This window comes from Porites lutea, chromosome 7 (genome assembly GCF_958299795.1).
Source record: "Porites lutea chromosome 7, jaPorLute2.1, whole genome shotgun sequence".
NCBI classification, from domain to species: domain Eukaryota; kingdom Metazoa; phylum Cnidaria; class Anthozoa; order Scleractinia; family Poritidae; genus Porites; species Porites lutea.
Window position 1 is genome coordinate 24,799,152 of NC_133207.1, and position 18,864 is coordinate 24,818,015.

General features: G+C 39.7%; 2 protein-coding genes across 2 annotated transcripts; both read left to right on the forward strand.

Annotated features, from left to right (window-relative positions):
- The first annotated feature begins 65 nt into the window (after positions 1-65).
- LOC140944074 (uncharacterized) lies at positions 66-17,059 on the forward strand. The gene is made up of 2 exons (XM_073393188.1): positions 66-1,644; positions 16,885-17,059. Exon 1 carries the CDS (start codon positions 409-411, stop codon positions 1,588-1,590), a length of 1,182 nt encoding a protein of 393 aa, XP_073249289.1. The 5' UTR covers positions 66-408; the 3' UTR covers positions 1,591-1,644; positions 16,885-17,059.
- Positions 6,725-7,921, forward strand: LOC140943351 (uncharacterized). Its single transcript, XM_073392431.1, has one exon. It carries the CDS (start codon positions 6,781-6,783, stop codon positions 7,510-7,512), a length of 732 nt encoding a protein of 243 aa, XP_073248532.1. The 5' UTR covers positions 6,725-6,780; the 3' UTR covers positions 7,513-7,921.
- Positions 17,060-18,864: the final 1,805 nt, after the last annotated feature.

The following is an 18,864-nucleotide window of genomic DNA, read 5'->3' on the forward strand; positions in this document are numbered from 1 at the left end:
ATTGCGTGACTTCTTTGAGGTCGTGCAAGTGTTTACCTTGGCAACCAAATGACGTTCGAGCGAAATTTACATGTTTCCTCCCATAATTTCCCTTTCTGATAATCAAACAAGTCTATAAGCTGGAGATATGACAGTTCCGTGAAATACAATGACAATGAAGTGCTTTGAATTTTCGTGATAACAGGCGCTAGATATGCGAAGAGGGTTATCCAGCTGACGACCAGCATTGTTCAATATTTACAGCTAAAGTCACGTAATATGGTGATATTCGATCATTACACCAAAATGTTGTCTCCAATTTTCCAGAGGGACCACCGTTAATGCAAGAAACTAAGCTACAAGACAGGATTTGTAACGGGAGATATCCCTTCATCTACAGCTACTGCTCTTCTCGAACGAGACATATGCATGTCAGAGAACACCGTACGACTTGGCAGATACGAATTGCTAAAGTACTCTTTGGGATCTCTTTTAAGTTGTACCGACGTAGCAACGGACATATTGGCGGCTACAATCTACTTTCAGCAGCAACACTATGTCTGGTTCGGTTTTTGCCTTCTTTTTGCAGTACTACCATCATTTCTACTAACACTGGCTTACTTAATACAAAGGCTAGATAGACGAGAAACATTTTGCACAGTGCTGAAACGGCTTTTGTTCTTTACCAACCCATGCGGATCGGGGATTTTAAAGATCAAGCTGCTACTTGTTTGTTTACGTAACTATGATCAAGTTTATAACTCCGGGGGATTCGTCGTCGACGATGAGCAAATCCGGCAGGATTATAGAGCGGAGAAAGTTTACCATTACGTAGAAGGACTGTTGGAAAACATGCCTCAGATGATTCTTCAGCTTTATGTTACAGTAGTCCAGGATGAAACGATCTCAGCTTTACAGATCTTTTCTATTTCCGCCACTTTTTTAAACCTAGTTTGGGTTCTCACGTTGTTCGAATACAGTAGCTTTGTTAAGGAAGCAACAACCGGGCATTTTGTCGCCATCATCCTTTATAACACCTGCCTGGTCGCTGCCCGTGGGCTGTCGATCGTATTCTTTCTCGTGGCTTTTAAGTGGATTACCTCAGCTGTGCTAGCGTTTCATGGATTTGTTTGCATATCTATCTACTTGTACAGAAATCACGAATACTTTACCGAGAACGAAGTATGGTGGATAGCCTTTCTCCTAATGCCATGTTATGTATTTGTCTACCTCGGATTCAAAGTGAAAGAACTCAACTCCAAGTTGTTCGACATTAAACTAGGCAGGTCCATTATGTCTTCAGGTCTTTTTTACGCGTGTTTCATAGCTGAAAATGTTTTCATGATTGTGATGTTTTTCACTTGGTCAAAAACAAGTGATCTACAGTGGAGACGTTGGATTACGAATATCATCACTGCATCTGTCATATTCTTGTCCTTTATCGGCACACTTATACATCTGATTTTTACTCATAGATTTTTTAGCAAACCACGTAGGGTAATGCCGACTTATGCAGCGGAAAGTGTAGAGGTATATCAAGACGGAACTATGCAGTCACGATCAGATTTAACGCCGAGCGACCTTGGAAAAGGCTTTTCACTCCAGGAATAAATCATGTAGGGACCAGTCAAGGGCGTATGCATTTGCCCGTCTGCAGACCAGTAGGTTGATTTTATCCTGGGATCAGGAGCGCCCTCGCCTGTTCACAGACCCTCTATTTTCTCTTTTTCTTAACAAATCTCCCGCGGTTTATATTATATTACGCGCGCTCGACGCATTTTGGACCGCCAGCGCAACGAGGTAGGGGGTGGGGGATTGGAAAAAAAGAAAAGAAAAATAAAACAAAGTCTGTTTACAGGCTAGGCGCGCCCTAACTTTATTCGTTTCCCTCAAAAAATAAAATTCCAGCCGGGGTAAGGCGAAAGAGAGAATGAATCAAAGCTGTTAAAATTGAGCTTTAGCTCTGGACAGGTACATTTCATTAGTTTCCCTACGTTGAAAAATCTTGCTCCACTAAAAAGTGCTGGAGGGAGAGCTTTATGTCGATACTTTTTCACGCGTTAACTTTGAGGAGTTCATTTCGCTACCCTGTTTAAGACAAGAGCATGCAGAGGTAAGTAATTTTTGAAAGAACATCATAGATTTTTTTGGAAAACTGAATCGTTGCTACTCGGACTTAAAAAAAAACCTGTTCAGAGACACGGATGTGGCAAATTAAAGTCAACTGATGTCAGTAGTTTTGCTGTCTTGAAAGTTGTCCAAGGGAATTTAAATGAAGAACGCAACCTAACCCTTGACTAACAAGATCTTGCAGCCCATACCACAACCAATCTTCTACTCTTGGGTCCTTTTCCGGATCTAAGATAAAAACTGACCGTTTTCCTCACGAGCGTCGAATTCGTAAGCTTCTAGCAAGGTGCCGGGGGCATGCATCCCCGTGAAATTGTTTTGGATATTAACCCATGACCTTAAGGTGATTCCCTAGTAAAAGAACGTAACATAGATTGTAGATGAAACTTGCTACACTGATGTAACAAGTTAAGAAGATGATAAAAAAGTAATAAAAAGTGGGGGTCACCGTGCTCATTTTGACGTCACAATGCTGACAAATACGGCTATTTAGGACCCTGTTACAAAAACCGCGGGCAGCTCAAAACTAGACAAAAAGGAGAGATTTTTTCGATGATGCTCGTGGTATGGCACAGAATTTGACTTTATTGTATTGTTTATCCACTTACATACCAGAAAAATGTCTTTTAATGCTCCTGTTTTTACTTTACGCTCCAAAGTAGAATTGAATTGGACACGCGCTATTCGACCCGTGATAGCTCAATCCGTACAATTTAGTAAAATTGCCAAAAAACTAAACGTAGATTCGTGCCAATTTTTTTCTCATCGAAAGGAAGCACTGTCTCTATTAAAATCATGAAATAAAAAATGGGGGTCACCGTACTCGTCTTTGCGGTAGAGCTGCAGAACGTGCGCACCAAATGCATTTTCTCCGATTTTTGGGAGAGGACTGGGGCGAGTTTCAAAATAGAATGTATGTGAAAGGGGGAAGAAAGCATTAAAAAATCCGTTTTTACAGAATTTACATCGAGATATCACATTTAGGACACAATGTGATAAAGAAAGCGTTTAAATGAAAATCAAAGTGAATAAGCACTAATTAAACATTCACTATCGAGGATCTTCGTGAGGAAGTCGAACTCAGCAACACGCGTACTGCTTACTTTATGCACATTCCCAACACACTGAGTCTCACCTCAGCAAGAAACAGCCGCAAGCAAAAATTCCAATATCGTTTCTCTTCAGTCAACTTCATTTTAATAATGTTACTTCACATGCTCTCTTTTACGGCGGCCATCTTGTTATGCGCAGTAAGAGATGCGCAGTGCAAAACCAGTGAATCACCTTAAGCCACCTTTCCTGGGTTTCTTAGTCATTCAGTCAGGATATTGGCCAGATTTTAGCTTGGAAAGTTTTTTTCATGAAAAATTTATTTATCTATGAAAACGCTGACTGATTTTCGTAAAACAGTGGAAACTGATATGGCATGATTCACGCCTGGGACCGGACAATTTGTTGGTACTTTGTTAAAGTGGAGTTGCAAGTCGTTTTCGACCGTCCTCAATTACTAGCTATTAAACGTTAAAATCTAGATGGAAATACGATTGCATGCCCTACACGGCATGCACTTTATAATGTATCACCATGATCATCCTATTCGAAAACGTTCATTTGCGTCCGCCCACAAGAACACGAAAACGCTAGCCCAGCGTTTGCAAAAATGTCCACTGCCCGTGAAGAGTGTTTTTGAAAAAATGCGTTTACAGATGCCCCCTCCCCTAAAAAAAACGGGGAGAGAAACTCTCTCTCCCCGATCTTTTTTGAGGGGAGGAGTGCGTCTGTATCGGTGACCGATGTTTTCACTAGATACATGTGGAAGGTAGGTCAAATCGGAGAAAAAAACATCCCTTTACAAACAAAAGCGTATACGTGAGGAAGGGGTCGAATATATGCGCCTTTATTGTTTGCTTTGAATAACACCAACTCCCACAGCTCAATTGTTTCTTTTCTGCCGGCTCTTTCACAGCTAAAATTAGCATAAATACCTTCAACGGAGAACTTTTCAGTCTCGAAGTTTACTGTTTATGCTGTGTTTTATGGCTTGTACCAGACTCGAACGGAGCTTCATTCCACTATCTTTGTTATCTGCAGATTAACTAACTACTTGGTTCTATATGATCAGGCAGATAAATGAAACTGTTGCCATTGTACGATTTTATAAAAACACTAGATAAACTGAATTAATAAAGTGCTGACACAGGAAAGAGGGCACTTAATCTTCGCAGCTAACTGATTAGCTTGTGGGTTCTGAAAAGGAATCTGAGAAAAACTTGGGCTTGACTGGGAAATAAGCCCTGGTATTTGCGATGATGTCTCTTGTTGATGTTTTTGGTATCAAAACCAATTTACTAACTGCCAGGCAAGGAGTCGCACCTCGGCCTCTACCATTAAGTGAACGGTCCGTTTGGAAAGTTCTTGATCGGCCTTTATCCTGCACACAGACGACAGTGTACGTTTTCTTCTTTGTTCAAAAGTGCGCTTAAAGATCTTACGTTTTGTCATTCAACTTGAAAATAATGCCTATTTCATAGCTTTACTTGTCTTTTACTCTAAGGAAACTATGAGTAAATTTGTTGTTTTGTTATTGATTTAAAGATATTAGCACTATCGTTGTCTAAACCAATGGTTTAGGCAATCAGTGTGTTTCTCAACACGGCGGATTTGTTTAATCGGTGAAATTAAAGCCACGGAATTTTCCTTGCTGTTTATTCATTTTTTTAAATTAATGCTTGGATTTACCATGAAGTTTTTTAAAAGAAGCACTACATAAAAATTATGTTCACTTGGCTCATTTTCAAGCTGGCGTTGACTTTTCACTTTGAATATTCAATAAGTAGTAACTCTTCCTGATTGGTTGAGACCAAGAAATCAGCCCCTTTCTTATTGGCCGAAAACGCTTCCATTGTTTTATTTCCTATAAATTTGAGGTACTACCCGCATGGTTGGGCGGAACCGTAACACCATTATACCATAAACCGCACTCTAGCTCCGATCCTTGTGACAGCTCCGTATTTTCCGTAGTTTATTTGGAGCCTAAGTCGCCCTCATTCACTTCATTCATTTAATTCAGTTCATTTATTTCATTCAATTCATTCGATTCTTCCAATTTATTCCATTCTATTTATGGTATTCGCTCAACTCATTTGTTTCAGTCACCTTACTTTCTTACTCACTCTCTCGTTCATTTATTCATTCATTTAATTATTCAAAGCACCTTTTATTCATTACTCAATCATTCATTCGGAAACAATAGCCGGTTCAACGTAATAGAAAGGTGCGTTACACTTATTTAAGCCATTCGAGACATTGTACTAATTCAATCAAGTGAAATCTCGTTCTAGTTACAAGTCCGTTCTCATTAAAATGGCAAACTCAGTGATATGTGGTTGTTCCTCGGGTGTATTCCTACACACACACATTCAATACGGCCAATAACTCTGTCCAGGAACCGATGACTCTTGCTCTGTCTTATCTTAATTAATCTTCCATTTAAGGCAATCAGCTGTAATTTAATTCTGTGAACTTTTCAGTACCTAAATAGTGTGAAATCAAATGAACCGACTATTAAACCAATGCAAATTAGACTGCAAAACAGATTCTTTATCCTCAGAATGTGTGTCCCAAGGCTCTCCCTTCAGGACCGTTTTGTTTAATCGCTCCTGCATGCATTCTTGTCCTACGCAAAACAACTAGACAAACGCCCCCTTGGCTTTTAAAAAATAAAGTTAACATTTGAAACTCACCCGATAATCCGCACTTGATTGTTAAGTAAAATGACCTGCACGTTCTCTCTCTCTCTCTCTTACTTCTTTCCTTTTTTATAACAGCCTCGTCAATTTAAAGTGGTAACTCGAGAAACTTAAACCATAGACAGTTCACTTAAAGAAACTTACACATCTAAAAAAACAAATTCAAGCGTCAAATTTGATAGCCTGCGTAGCAAGCGTTTCCAGTCGAGTTATGGCGCGAAAGTTAGAGCGGGAGCAAAAAAAAATGGAAGGGGGAGGGGGAGGGGAGAAGAGGAAACGCTTGCCCGCAATATGTTACTTTTGAGTTAGTTTGAGTTATAAAACGGTCAATATTGTCGTTTCCAGTTTATATCACTAAAAAAAAGGTTAAATCTGTAATAGACTCAGCTGTATTACATTGAACGACGCGGCTTATGGTCTTCCCAAGGAACGCTGGTTTCGGTCGATGTTATTTATCGAACACGTCACAAAATCTATATGAACATCGACCGAAACCTAACCGGAACTCGGCTGCGGCTACGAAAATACGGAAATAAAATAAATCCTGCGAGAGTGCGAATCCCATCCCAGTTTTATTGCTGTCATTTGAGTCTCAAACAGTAGTTTTCTCGCTCTTGCCCTCCCCCCCCCCTCCACCGCCTCTGTTCCCTCAACCCCCCCGTTTTCTCGGTGTACAACTCAACACGCTCCCAACCTACCGCCGCACTCTACTATCTGAATGCCTGGAACAGGCTAACCCTAACCCAGACCTAACCCTAACCCTAATCGCCTTTTGAAACATTCCTGGGGCTTCAGCTGACAGATAAAAATGATCGCATGACCTTGTTAAGTCTTAATCACACAACATTCGACGTCACACTGACGTCACACTGCAGCCGCTTCAATACTAAACGAAAATCTCTTAGTGACCTAAAAGATCACCATGAAGATAATTTGTGCAGGTGTGGGAAAAACGGGTACCAAATCCATCGCCAAAGCTTTGCGTCATCTTGGATTGACTGTTTTTGACTGGGAAGAGCAAACATTTGATTTCCAAGAGCACTGGGTCGATGTGTTCCAAAATGGCGCTCAGTTAGATGTGAAGAGAGTCTACCAACATGCTGACGCGATCGTTGACGCTCCCGGAAATTTTTTCTGGGAAGAAATACTGGAAGCTTACCCTGATAGTAAAGTGATTTTAAGCGAAAGAGAAGAAGATTCTTGGTTGAAGAGCGTAGTCAATCAACTTCAAGTCATCGAGGCAGTGATATCTCGCAGGTTTTTGTGTGTTCTGTCTCCAACTTCAAGAAAACAGCTCTTTGTTTTATATTCTGTTATAAACGCTCTTGTTGGCTCTGCAAACCCCAAGGCAGGTTTTATCTTGCGTACGCGATACCGAGAGCACAATCACCGCGTTAAGTCACTTGTTCCACCAGAGAAGCTGTTGGTGTACAACGTGAAGCAAGGTTGGGAACCGCTGTGTGATTTCTTGGGCTGTGAGGTTCCAACAATTGCCTTCCCAAATGAAAATATTAAGGGCGAAATCGCTGAAGCTCCCTTGTCTGAGACAAGATCTGGTCGGCAAATTATTTGGGAAATACAGAGAGCTGTGATTGTGATCCTTTCTGTTATCGTAGTTATTGTAGGTTCAATTTTTGTCTTTTTCTCGTATTAACTGTGACTTTTTTGCCAACCTTTCATTGCTGAGGTAACGTTTTAAAGGAAGCGAATAAAATTCAAGCACTTCTGGCATCGAAAAGATCAGTAGTATGTGAGTTTTAAATACATGGAACACCAGGCGTGACAAAAATATTCAAAAATAAAATGTTGTTTGTATCATATCCGGATGTATATGACGGGTTTAAAATTCCTTTTATATCGGCTTTACGGTGAGGTAAATAGAGGTTGAAAACATATCAGGAGCCGATTCTCCTGACCATATATACCGTGTGTGGCACAAAATATTTGCGGGAGTTTGTTTTTGCGGATTGGCGATTTTTTTGTTTTGCGGGAACTAATTTTTACGACTAGGACAGATTGAAGTACCCAGTACCCAGCATTGACAATATTTTCGTTTCTATTGAGTACGTGCAATAGAAATGCATATTTTAAAAAAATACTACGGTGTGCGTCAGTATTTCTTTGTATACCGCTTTGTTTCTGAACGAAAAAGACAAGTTGTAAGAGAAGGTACGTTTTTATTTGGGGGGGGTGGGTCTGGGCTTCGGAGGGGAGGGTCCTTAGTACATTTTTAACAAATTGTGGAGTGACAAACCTGTCTTATTCTCAACCGGGGGAGGATCACAGTTTTTTTGGCAAGGAAAAAATTACCCCATGTCGCTTCTTTTTTGTAGATACAAGCAAAGTTGCCTGTCAAGATTAATCTAAATTATTTACGGGTGTCGAAAAATTTATATGTCAAAAAACTATCTTCTCCCAACTAACATAATTGTCTCTCTCGACCCGTGTCCGCTTTCGCCCATATTTTGATGTTTCCGAGCGGGGTTCTGTGATTTATTGCTTTCAAAGCCTTGCGAACTTCCCACTGGCGCTTTCTTTCAGTCTCGAAACAGTGGCTAAAGCGTTCCTTGTAAGGACAAGTGGTCCAAAAGGACAGGTAGAATTTTGGCAGAATACTATTTGAGAATTCAGTATATTCGCCCTTTGGGTTCGGGAACCACCGTAGGTCTTCATCTTTCCATTTCTCTGGACTTGCGCTTTCACAGCTTGTTCTCGCAGCCGATGTGCCACCAACAGAGTCAGAGGAGTAGCGGGCATCCTTTTTAGAATGGCGAGTCGGCAAACAGCCACAATAACCTTAGCTCTTGCCTTAGCCACAAGTTGCTCCATCTGTGCAATAGCTTTGTCGCCACGTAGTAATTGTATCGAAAGTTAAGTATCTGAAGTTGTCATTTCTTGCAACCATCTCCTCTGATTTCGTCATATATTTAATTTCTTGTGCGGCTGACCAATATGGCCGCTTTTACCCACGTTGTGTATTCACCACGTTGTGTATTCACGTTCCATTCTTACTGACGATATCCTGAGGGTGGTTGCTAAGTAAACTGCAGTATCCACTGAAGGAAAAGCTATTCTTTGATTATCCGGTACTGCATCCCATCCACCTCTTACCGTTTGTCTGTTATGGGCGATCAAAGTGTATTTTATGCAGTTTAGAGATAAACACGAGTAAGCTTTGGAGCACAAGATCGAGACTACCCCAAGAGACTCTCTAACTTACATTTGTGAGACAAAACGTTTAACATTAATCATGCATTAATAGAAAAAAAAAAGCAAAGAGAAAAGTGACTTCCCTATATTTCGGACGGACTGAGTCGTCCTTCTCTTTTCTCTTTGCTGGTTTTTTTTTTTCTATATTTTGTCTTGGATAAAACAGCAGGATTTGGCTCTCGTCATTTTATATATAAAAAAGTTTCTACATTTATAAGACTCAATCTGCCTCAAACTGAAAATGGCTTTATAATTTTCTAAATTTGTTCCGGTTTTGGAGGGCAAGGGGTCTTTTAATGTTGAAAAAACACCGTATTATTTCATTCATATACGAGCCGACCATTAGCTTGAAAGTCACAAATTACTATCACGAGCAAGCACTCTCAGAGATGGGGTAAACAATCATTTATTGCGAAGCTAAAATACTAGTTGCACCTGATAACTCCAAACCCAAATATTTAAAGGGGAGGGGTAGAGCGGCCGGAGTCATGGCAGTGGAGCGGCATGGAGGATTTTGAAATTGGTCGCTTCAGACAAAGTGAGCCAACGACATAAACTAAATAGGCATCACTCTTCCTAGCCTGCATGGCAGGCGTTAAAAGGAGAAGGGTAAGGGGGAATTTTGACGCCTGCAACGCAGGCTACTCTCTTCCAATCGCCTTGTGCTTTGATAAAGGCGCTTGGAGCGTCATGGCAAAAAGCGAATGCCGCGTCTCCTCTACGAAAACTATGCAAGCAGTAGGAAGCAGGTTCGACGCCGATTGCGTCAAGCAACACTTTAATAACAGTATTATACTGCTGGTTAGCCAGGATAGGCCTGTAAACGCCCTACAATACAGATAATGATCGAGATGGTAGCTGGACACTGGCAATTAATAATCATCACTGGATCGCATAGAATTAAGTCATGAGATGCTATCCGGCTCCTAAAATTTTTCTCGTATAAACTGAATCACTTTTTCAACTATTGTTTTCGCCATAAAAGAGAAAATTGTTCATGGCCCTACATTTTTTATACCAAAGCGGGGTATATTTTCGACACATTCCTCTCGTAAAGGGAAAATTGCAGATCATCCAGTCAATCATTCAATAATACAAATAACGAAACAATATAACTACAAAGGCTACGATAACAATAATAATAATAATAAAGTTTTAATTCATCAAGAGATAAAAATACATATCTTTTGTTACAAGTAAGTGTAATAAATTTTAAAAAGTTAAAAAGTAAGAATTAAAAAATATATTTAACAAATAGATTCCATGTTGCCGTGCGTCTGTTCAGTAATAGATCACAGATGACGTCAAAATGTCGTAAAAACAAAGAAGTGGCACACGAGCCGCAGGCGAGTGTGTCACTGTTGTTTTTACCACATTTTGACGTCCTCTGTGATCTATTACTGAACAGACCCACGGCAACATGAAATCTATTTGTTTTATACAATGATCAGAAAAGAAAAAGACCGATACACATACCTGCCTCGAACAGCTTGACCTTTTGAGGATTTGTGCTAGTTTAGGCATTTTTTAAGTCCCAAACCCAACTTTTCATCTTAGCTTCTTCTTTATCTTACTTGTGTACAGTTTCTTTGAAAAGTTTTTCACTGTCTTTTCTTGCTCAAAGAAGAATAATAGCGAAAACATTTTACAAAATAGCGAGTCTCTCGTAGCGAAGACACACGATGGCAACTGTTGTGAAGATTTCTTGTAGTTTAGGCATTGTCGAGTAGTCAATAGCTTTTCTGGTCTCCGTTTCTCCATTTTTCTTCTTTGTAAATAGCTCCTGCTAAACTTTTTCCGAAGCTTTCACTTGCCTCAATCCGAAATAATCTCACAAACATTTTCAAAACCGCATGCCATGTTGAACAAAACAAAGAAAACAAGTTTCCCGTGACGTCATCCATGTATCTGTATTCTAATAGATCATGGGCAACGACCAATCACAGCGCGTGTAGCATTCACATCATTGTATAAACCGGTATATATATCTAGTATATTACATAGCTAATTCATATTTAAAAACTAAACGATTAATAAAAGAGTTTTTAAAGCGCATAGTGTTAATCTTAGGTTTAAAACAAGTTTCTTTCCTAAGATTGTAGCTGGAGGGTTTAACACGAGGCATAATAGATAAAAGTGGATGTCCTTTGGCATTGCAAACTTTTCTGAAAATTTTACGGTCTTGCCTCTCTAAGAAATCATAAACACTTGCAGGCTTAGACGTATATTTCCTTTTAAAACAGCGGTCTAATAAGAAACATTGTACAGGTGTAAGATCGGACTCGGACGCGGCGTAGACAGATAATGCGTAGTTAATATTAGGTAGAACTATAGTATTAAAGAGAAGGTCTATTTCTGACTGATTGTACCCTTCTTTTGCGCAGCGTTCTAAGGATATGTAGGGATTTGTTAGCTTTAATAAGTTTGTTCTTCACGTGCACTGAAAATTTGCTGTCACATTGGAAGGTGACGCCCAAAATCTCAACTTCTTTACAGCTTGGTATCATCTCAATAGGTGAATAGAGATCGTGGTTGCCTCTCTTTATGATCGTCAACTCTTAACATTTGTTCGGGTTGCAAGACATTCCATTTGTATTCGTCCAATCTAAAAACTGTGACACTAACTGATCGGAGTAGTCTACCTCCTTCCATACAGGAGCAATAATTGTCGAATCAGCGTACTTAAATAGAAACAAAAAGAAACAGAAAGAATTACAAACAGAGCTCTTTGTATCTCCAATATTGCCGGCCTACCAGATCTTGTCTCAGACAAAGGAACTTCAGCGACTTCGCCTTTGATATTTTCATGCGGAAAGGCAACTGTTGGAACCTCGCAGCCCAAGAAATCGCACAGCGGTTTCCACCCCATCCTCGGATACCCAGGGGCAGATAAAGGGGGCGAGGGAAAGTCTAAACGGGCGGAAAAATATATATGGAACGAAGAACAGTAAAGAACGGCGAGAAGAGCCCCTGGGGACAATGTCTTACCAGACCAGTTCCAAACGGTCGACGCCGTTCTGGCTTCTGATTGGTGCCAGAAAAACACAAGTTTTCTGGCACCAATCAGAAGCCAGAACTTCTTCAAAAATTCTGACCTAAGAGATAATTATCAATAATTAATTTTGTGCAGGTATAGAAAAAAGAAATAAACTGCAAAGATGTCGCAAAAAGGTTACAAAAGGACCCAACATTGTGGTAAGCGATTTTTAAAATGCTTTTGACACAATTTTTGCATTACATTGTAGCTTTTACTTTACCATTTATACTCCATACGATTCCCTTTCTGACCACCACAATTTAAAGTGGAGATATCGAGGCCAGGAAAAAAGTTTGACTTTTCATGTCCATGAAAGGAATCACGATTTTGAAAAAGCCCATTTTTAAATTGAAAGTTTCAAAAGGTCAGTGTGGCCTCAATGGACTTTAACTGCGCATTAAAGTCGAGTCATACCCGGCAAAATACCAGATTGGATTACAAACAGTAAGGACTCAAGAATATAAACATATCATAATATGTCTCTTAAAGTTAATAACCAAAGAAAAATGTCGATCGAGAACCCTACGTAGCCACCAACAAAGACATAAGAGACTGTTTGCTGTCTAACTGAGCCTATGGAACTTTCATATCATGGAATTGTTCATATCACCAAAATCAAGAGTTCTTCCTGATTGGCTCAGAAACAATTTCGCATATGTTAAAGAAAAAAATGGGAAGCGACTGGGCCTACTGAAAAGAACAAACTAAAGACAATTCTGTCCTAAAAAAAGCAAGAACTTTGTTCTACAATTCACTTTTTTAATATCCAGAAAATACTAAACTACGGGGTGGTTGCCTGGGGGAACCAACAGCTGAGCAGCACGTCCAAAACGCATATTCATCCTCTCCCTATTCACCTGGCTTTATTTAGAGAACTTGATATCATGCCATTTGATAAATGAGTGGCCGGTGTACTTACAGCTAGAAGGTGGAACGTGATCCCTAGAGATAGAAAAGATTTCCACTGAAACTGAAAACGTATCTGTCTTAACGCCTCTTTTTGATAATAAACATGATCATGGTAAATATTGGTATAGGATTATGTATGCAACTGTTATTTTAAGTTATTTTACTTAAGTCGAGAGGCATGCGGATATTATTAGTACACGGACATCAAGCGAAACTCTGATTAAAAAGTATCTATCTTTCTATTGAGCAGAAGCTCTGTTTATTCTTTCTTTTGCTTTTCACCGATAAAACCTAACCATAAAGCAGGGTTGTAGCCGTTGACAGCTGTTTCCTCATTACGTATTAGTTTTAAAACCCGTGAGAAATAATAGCGCGTTTCATCCTGTTTAAGTTTCGTCCACGGGAACAGGAGCTGAACTAATGTATTCCAGCACGTAGCACTTGTCAGCCTGAAATCCCCGTCGTCTCTTCCTGGTTTTGTTCATCAGCGTGCGGCAAAGCAAAAGGCGGAAGCGTTATAGTTAGGCTCAGCTGCAAAAAATATTGCACAGAACTGGGAACTTTAGGAACAGATTTTTCTACAGCTAGTTTCAAAAATGTAGACTGACACGGGATACTTTGTCAGATCTGTTTAGGTTCCGTGTTGCCACTCTGACCCCTCTCAATTTCAGATCACTTTTTGATGGAGCAAATGGATCTTACAATTTCCGACTCTGCTGAAGCTTCAAAGTGCCCATCATTTTTATGGAGCAAATGGCATAAAAGCAAGCCAAAGACACCAGTGAATGTCAGAAACTCCAAACAGCAGACTAATCGATCTGCGAGAGGCACGATGTTTAAGTTAGGAATTGCATTTGTTGCTGTGGCCCTGTTCGTTTGCAGCTGCTATGCAGACTTACTGACGGAGGAACTAAATTCGCTGACGGAGCACAGTAATGGGAATTTAAAGGACCGTGGAAGTGACAGCAAAACTACCGGTGAAGACGCTGAATCCATAAGGGATGATGGCTCTGGCTCCGGAGATGAAGCGAGTGGCTTGAAGCAAGAACAAGGTTACAACAGGGTTTTTTTTTTTTTAATACTTTGAGATTTCTTTGTCGTTGTTGTTGTTAAGGTGGCTCGACCACTTTCTTAGAGGCAGCTGGATTCGGTCTAAAGTCTGTGTATAGAGTGGTTTTCGTTTGAGTGTCGTAAAACCAAAACCAAAGTAATTACTCTGGCCAATCACATAGGACGCAGACAATACATTGAACCAATCAAAACTCGAAGTAATTACATGTGGCTGACGCAAAGCGCGGGAAAATGCATGCGAGCGCGTCACAATTGGCTTTGGTTTTACTTCTGATTGGATGAAAAGGTGGCGCGAATCTTTTAAGCCAATCGCATCCTGTAGAAAGTGCAAAACCAATTACTTTTCGACACTCAAATGAAAACCACTCTAAACTACGTTACCATTAACAAAGATATTGCAAAAAATCAGTCAAATTTAGAAATCAAAAATTGTTCTGATCATTACCAATCATATAAAAAAAAAGCAATAAAGGATCACGATGAAGCTTTTCATAACCTGATCTGAATCAGTAAGTTAAGCATGTCAACTTAACACTTACTCTTTAAGTCTTTAAGCTTTGTTTTCTACGATCTTTTCTGTCTCGTTACTATACATGGGTATTGTCCTCCAAGTTTCATATTCGTTTGAACAATTATCATCATCATTGTCATCTCAGTAACTCTTGTTAGGCTGTCCATTGTTACGCCGCTAAAATTCTAAATCCTATCAGATTTCTTCTTTACCACTAGATCAACTTAAAGCAAAAAGCAGGACCCGTCGACAATTTGGCCGGGCTGTGTGTGGTAGAAGAAGTTACAACCCAACATTCTATATGTGCTGTGGTGGTACTTTACAACCGTCAGGATCCCGTTACGCGTGTTGTGGGACCAGATCCTACGATACTGATTTCTATATGTGCTGTGGTGGTACTTTACAACCGTCAGGATCCCGTTACGCGTGTTGTGGGACCAGATCCTACGATACTGATTTCTATATGTGCTGTGGTGGTACTTTACAACCGTCAGGATCCCGTTACGCGTGTTGTGGGACCAGATCCTACGATACTGATTTCTATATGTGCTGTGGTGGTACTTTACAACCGTCAGGATCCCGTTACGCGTGTTGTGGGACCAGATCCTACGATACTGATTTCTATATGTGCTGCAATGGGAGGGTGTGTTAAGATACTGAACAGTCTTCTCTCACAATGATAATAATAATAATAATAATAATAATAATAATAATAATAATAATAATAATAATAATAACCAGTAAACCATACCATTTGATAAACAGCATATTTTGTATATGAGCACGGAATGACTTATGCTGGAAGCATTTGAGGAATAAATTTTTTTGAGATTACAAGTTCCTGGTTTTGTACTGACTATAAATGCAAAACTTGACTGTTGGACTCATTGACATACTCTCAATGAGGGACTGTTCGTGACAAATTAGATGGAACCTAAAATCCCAAATCTGCAATAAATGTTATGAAACTTTAACTGAGAGCCAGTCTCTGTAAGATCCTCATATCGAGTTTTGCCCACAAAATAGATTTCGCTCATAATTTTTCTGTAGTCTTTTTTAAATAGGTGTATAACAAATTTGAAACTAGTTTGGAGAAATTCGCTTCTGTAAATTTTTTTTTGACCAATTTTCTTTCCGCACCGCAGAAGGACCTGCTTGTGAAATATATACGAATTTTATCAAAATCCAACCGATTGCTCCCGGCGGACTAAAGAGCGCGTCCCAAAGCCTTCAATTTACTAGTTATTTTAATTGAACCTTTATCTTTAAAATAATACATGTCAGAATCATCGACACTTTTTTGTATAGAAAATGCGAGGGAACACACTTAACCTCTTTGACCCACTTAGCGAAACATGCGATTTAAACCAAATTCAGTGGATTAAATCTCAAAAGTGGCTCATACTTACTGGCTCTCCTGCATGTCATTGTGTAGTTTCATCCTTCAGCTACTGAACTGTGTTAAAAGTTTTGGCGGCCATTCAGTTTCGGTCGAGGGGTGAGTGGCAAAACATGCCCTACCTAGCAGTACCTGGCCATTTCGCCAGCGTCTCTCCATCGCGAATGTCCAGAGGGATTGTCAGAATAGAAAGCGAGAAATCGGGTATATGCCATTCGAAAATTGTCCATTCCTAACGATTGCATACTTTCAATCACTGTTTTCCATGTGGCTATGGTTTTAACCAAACGAAGAAGGGAGACAAGGCGGTGATCGTGAACTAATTTACTGACCGCCATGTTTTTAGAGGGATTTGTGTAACGCAAGGAATCTGGAATTCGGAATGCGGAATTCGCAATCTTTCAAATACTCAGCTGCTACAGTATTGCTTTTTTATTTGTCGAAAATCATTTCGCATTTACAATAATTATTTCATCTTTTACTTTACAGGATATTGAACAGAATGTCTAAGAAGCCTTGGCAGGTCCACTATGTCTTCAGGTCTTTTTCACGCGTGTTTCATAGCTGAAAATGTTTTCATGATTGTGATATTTTTCACTTGGTCAAATCAAGTGATCTGAAACGGTGGATTACGAATATCATCACTGCATCTGTCATATTGTTGTCCTTTATCGGCACACTTATACATCTGATTTTTACTCATAGATTTTTTAGCAAACCACGTAGGGAATGCCGACTTATGAGGCGGAAAGTGTAGAGGTATATCAAGACGGAACTATGCAGTCACGATCAGATTTAACGCCGAGCGACCTTGGAAAAGGCTTTTCACTCCAGGAATAAATCATGTAGGGACCAGTCAAGGGCGTATGTTTGCCCGTCTGCAAACCAGGTTGATTTTATCCTGGGATCAGGCGCGCCCTAGCCTGTTAACAGACCCTCTATTTTCTCTTAATAAATCTCCCGCGGTTTATATTTTATTACGCGCGCTCGACGGATTTTGCGGACCACCAGCGCAACGGGGTAGGGGTGGGGGATTGAAAAAAAGGAAAAGAAAAATAAAACATAGTCTGTTTACAAGCTAGACGCGCCCTAACTTTATTCGTTTCGCTCAAAACATAAAATTCCGGCCGGGGTAAGGCGAAAGAGAGAATGCCTGGGACCGGACAAATTGTTGGTACTTTGTTAAAGTGGAGTTGCAAGTCGTTTTCGACCGTCCTTAATTACTAGCTATTAAACGTTAAAATCTAGATGGAAATACGATTGCATGCTTTACACGGCATGCACTTTATAATGTGTCACTATGATCATCCTATTCAGAAACGTTCACTTTCGTCCGCCCACAAGAACGCGAAAACGATAGCCGAGCGTTTACAAAAATGTCCACTGACCGTGAAGAGCGTTTTTGAAAAAATTCGTTTACAGATGCCCCCTCCCCTAAAAAAAACGGGGAGAGAGAGTCTTTTCTGAGGGGAGGGGTGCGTCTGTAACGGTGACCGACGTTTTCACTGGATACATGGGGAAGGTAGGTCAAATCGGACAAAAAACATCCCTTTACAAAAAACAGCGTATGAGTGAGGAAAGGGCCGAATATATGCGCCTTTATTGTTTGCTTTGAACAACACCAACTCCCACAGCTCAATTGTTTCTTTTCTGCCGACTCTTTCACAGCTAAAATTAGCATAAAACATTCAACGGAGAACTTTTCAGTCTCGAAGTTTACTGTTTATGCTGTGTTTTATGGCTTATACCAGACTCGAACGGAGCTTCATTCCACTATCTTTGTTATTTGCAGATTAACTAATTACTTGGTTCTATTATCAAGCAGATAAATGAAACTGCTGCAATTGTACGGTTTTATAAAAACACTGAATAAAATAGTGCTGACACAGAAAAGAGGGCACTTAATCTCGCAGCTAAATGATTAGCTTATTGGGTTCTGAAAAGGTATCTGAGAAAAACTTGGGCTTGACTGGGAAATAAGCCCTGGTATTTGCGATGATGTCTCTTGTTGATGTTTTTAGTACCAAAACCAATTTACTAAACCAGGCAAGGAGTCGCACCTCGGCCTCTACCATTAAGTGAATGGTCCGTTTGGAAAGTTCTTGATCGGCCTGTATCCTGCACACAGACGACAGTGTAAATACTTTTCTTCTTTCTCCAAAAGTGCGCTTAAAGATCTTACGTTTTGTCATTCAACTTGAAAATAATGTCTATTTCATAGGTTTACTTGTCTTTTGTACGAAGGAAAATATGAGTAAATTTGTAGTTTTGTTATCTTTTGTTATAGCGTAGGCTTAAAGATATAAGCACTATCGTTGACTAAACCAATGGTTTAGGCAATCAGTGTGTTTCTCAACACGGCAATGATTTGTTTAATCGGTGAAATTAAAGCCACTGAATTTTCCCTGCTATTTATTCATTTTTTAAACTAATGCTTGGATTTACCATGAAGTTTTTTAAAAGACGCACTAAATAACAATTATGTTCACTTGGGTCTTTTTCAAGCTGCCGTAGACCTTTTACGTTGAATATTCAATAAGTAGTAACTCTTCCTGATTGGTTTAGACCTAGAAATCAGCCCTTTCTTATTGGTCGAAAACGCTTCCATTGTTTTATTTCGTATAAATTTGAGGTACTACCCGGATGGTTGGGCGGAACCGTAACACTATTATACCATAAACAACTCTATTCCATTCTCACTTGTTATGGTCGTTCAACTCATTTGTTTCAGTAAACAATAGCCGGTTCAACGTAATAGAAAAGTGCGTTACATTTATTTAAGCCATTCGAGACATTGTACTAATTCAATCAAGTGAAATCTTGTCGCATAATTACAAGTCTGTTCTCATTAAAATGGCAATGAACTCAG

Bases quoted from the DNA above. Each gene is read 5' to 3' on its own strand.
- LOC140944074 (XM_073393188.1), top strand. From the start codon at position 409: ATGTCAGAGAACACCGTACGACTTGGCAGATACGAATTGCTAAAGTAC.
- LOC140943351 (XM_073392431.1), top strand. From the start codon at position 6,781: ATGAAGATAATTTGTGCAGGTGTGGGAAAAACGGGTACCAAATCCATC.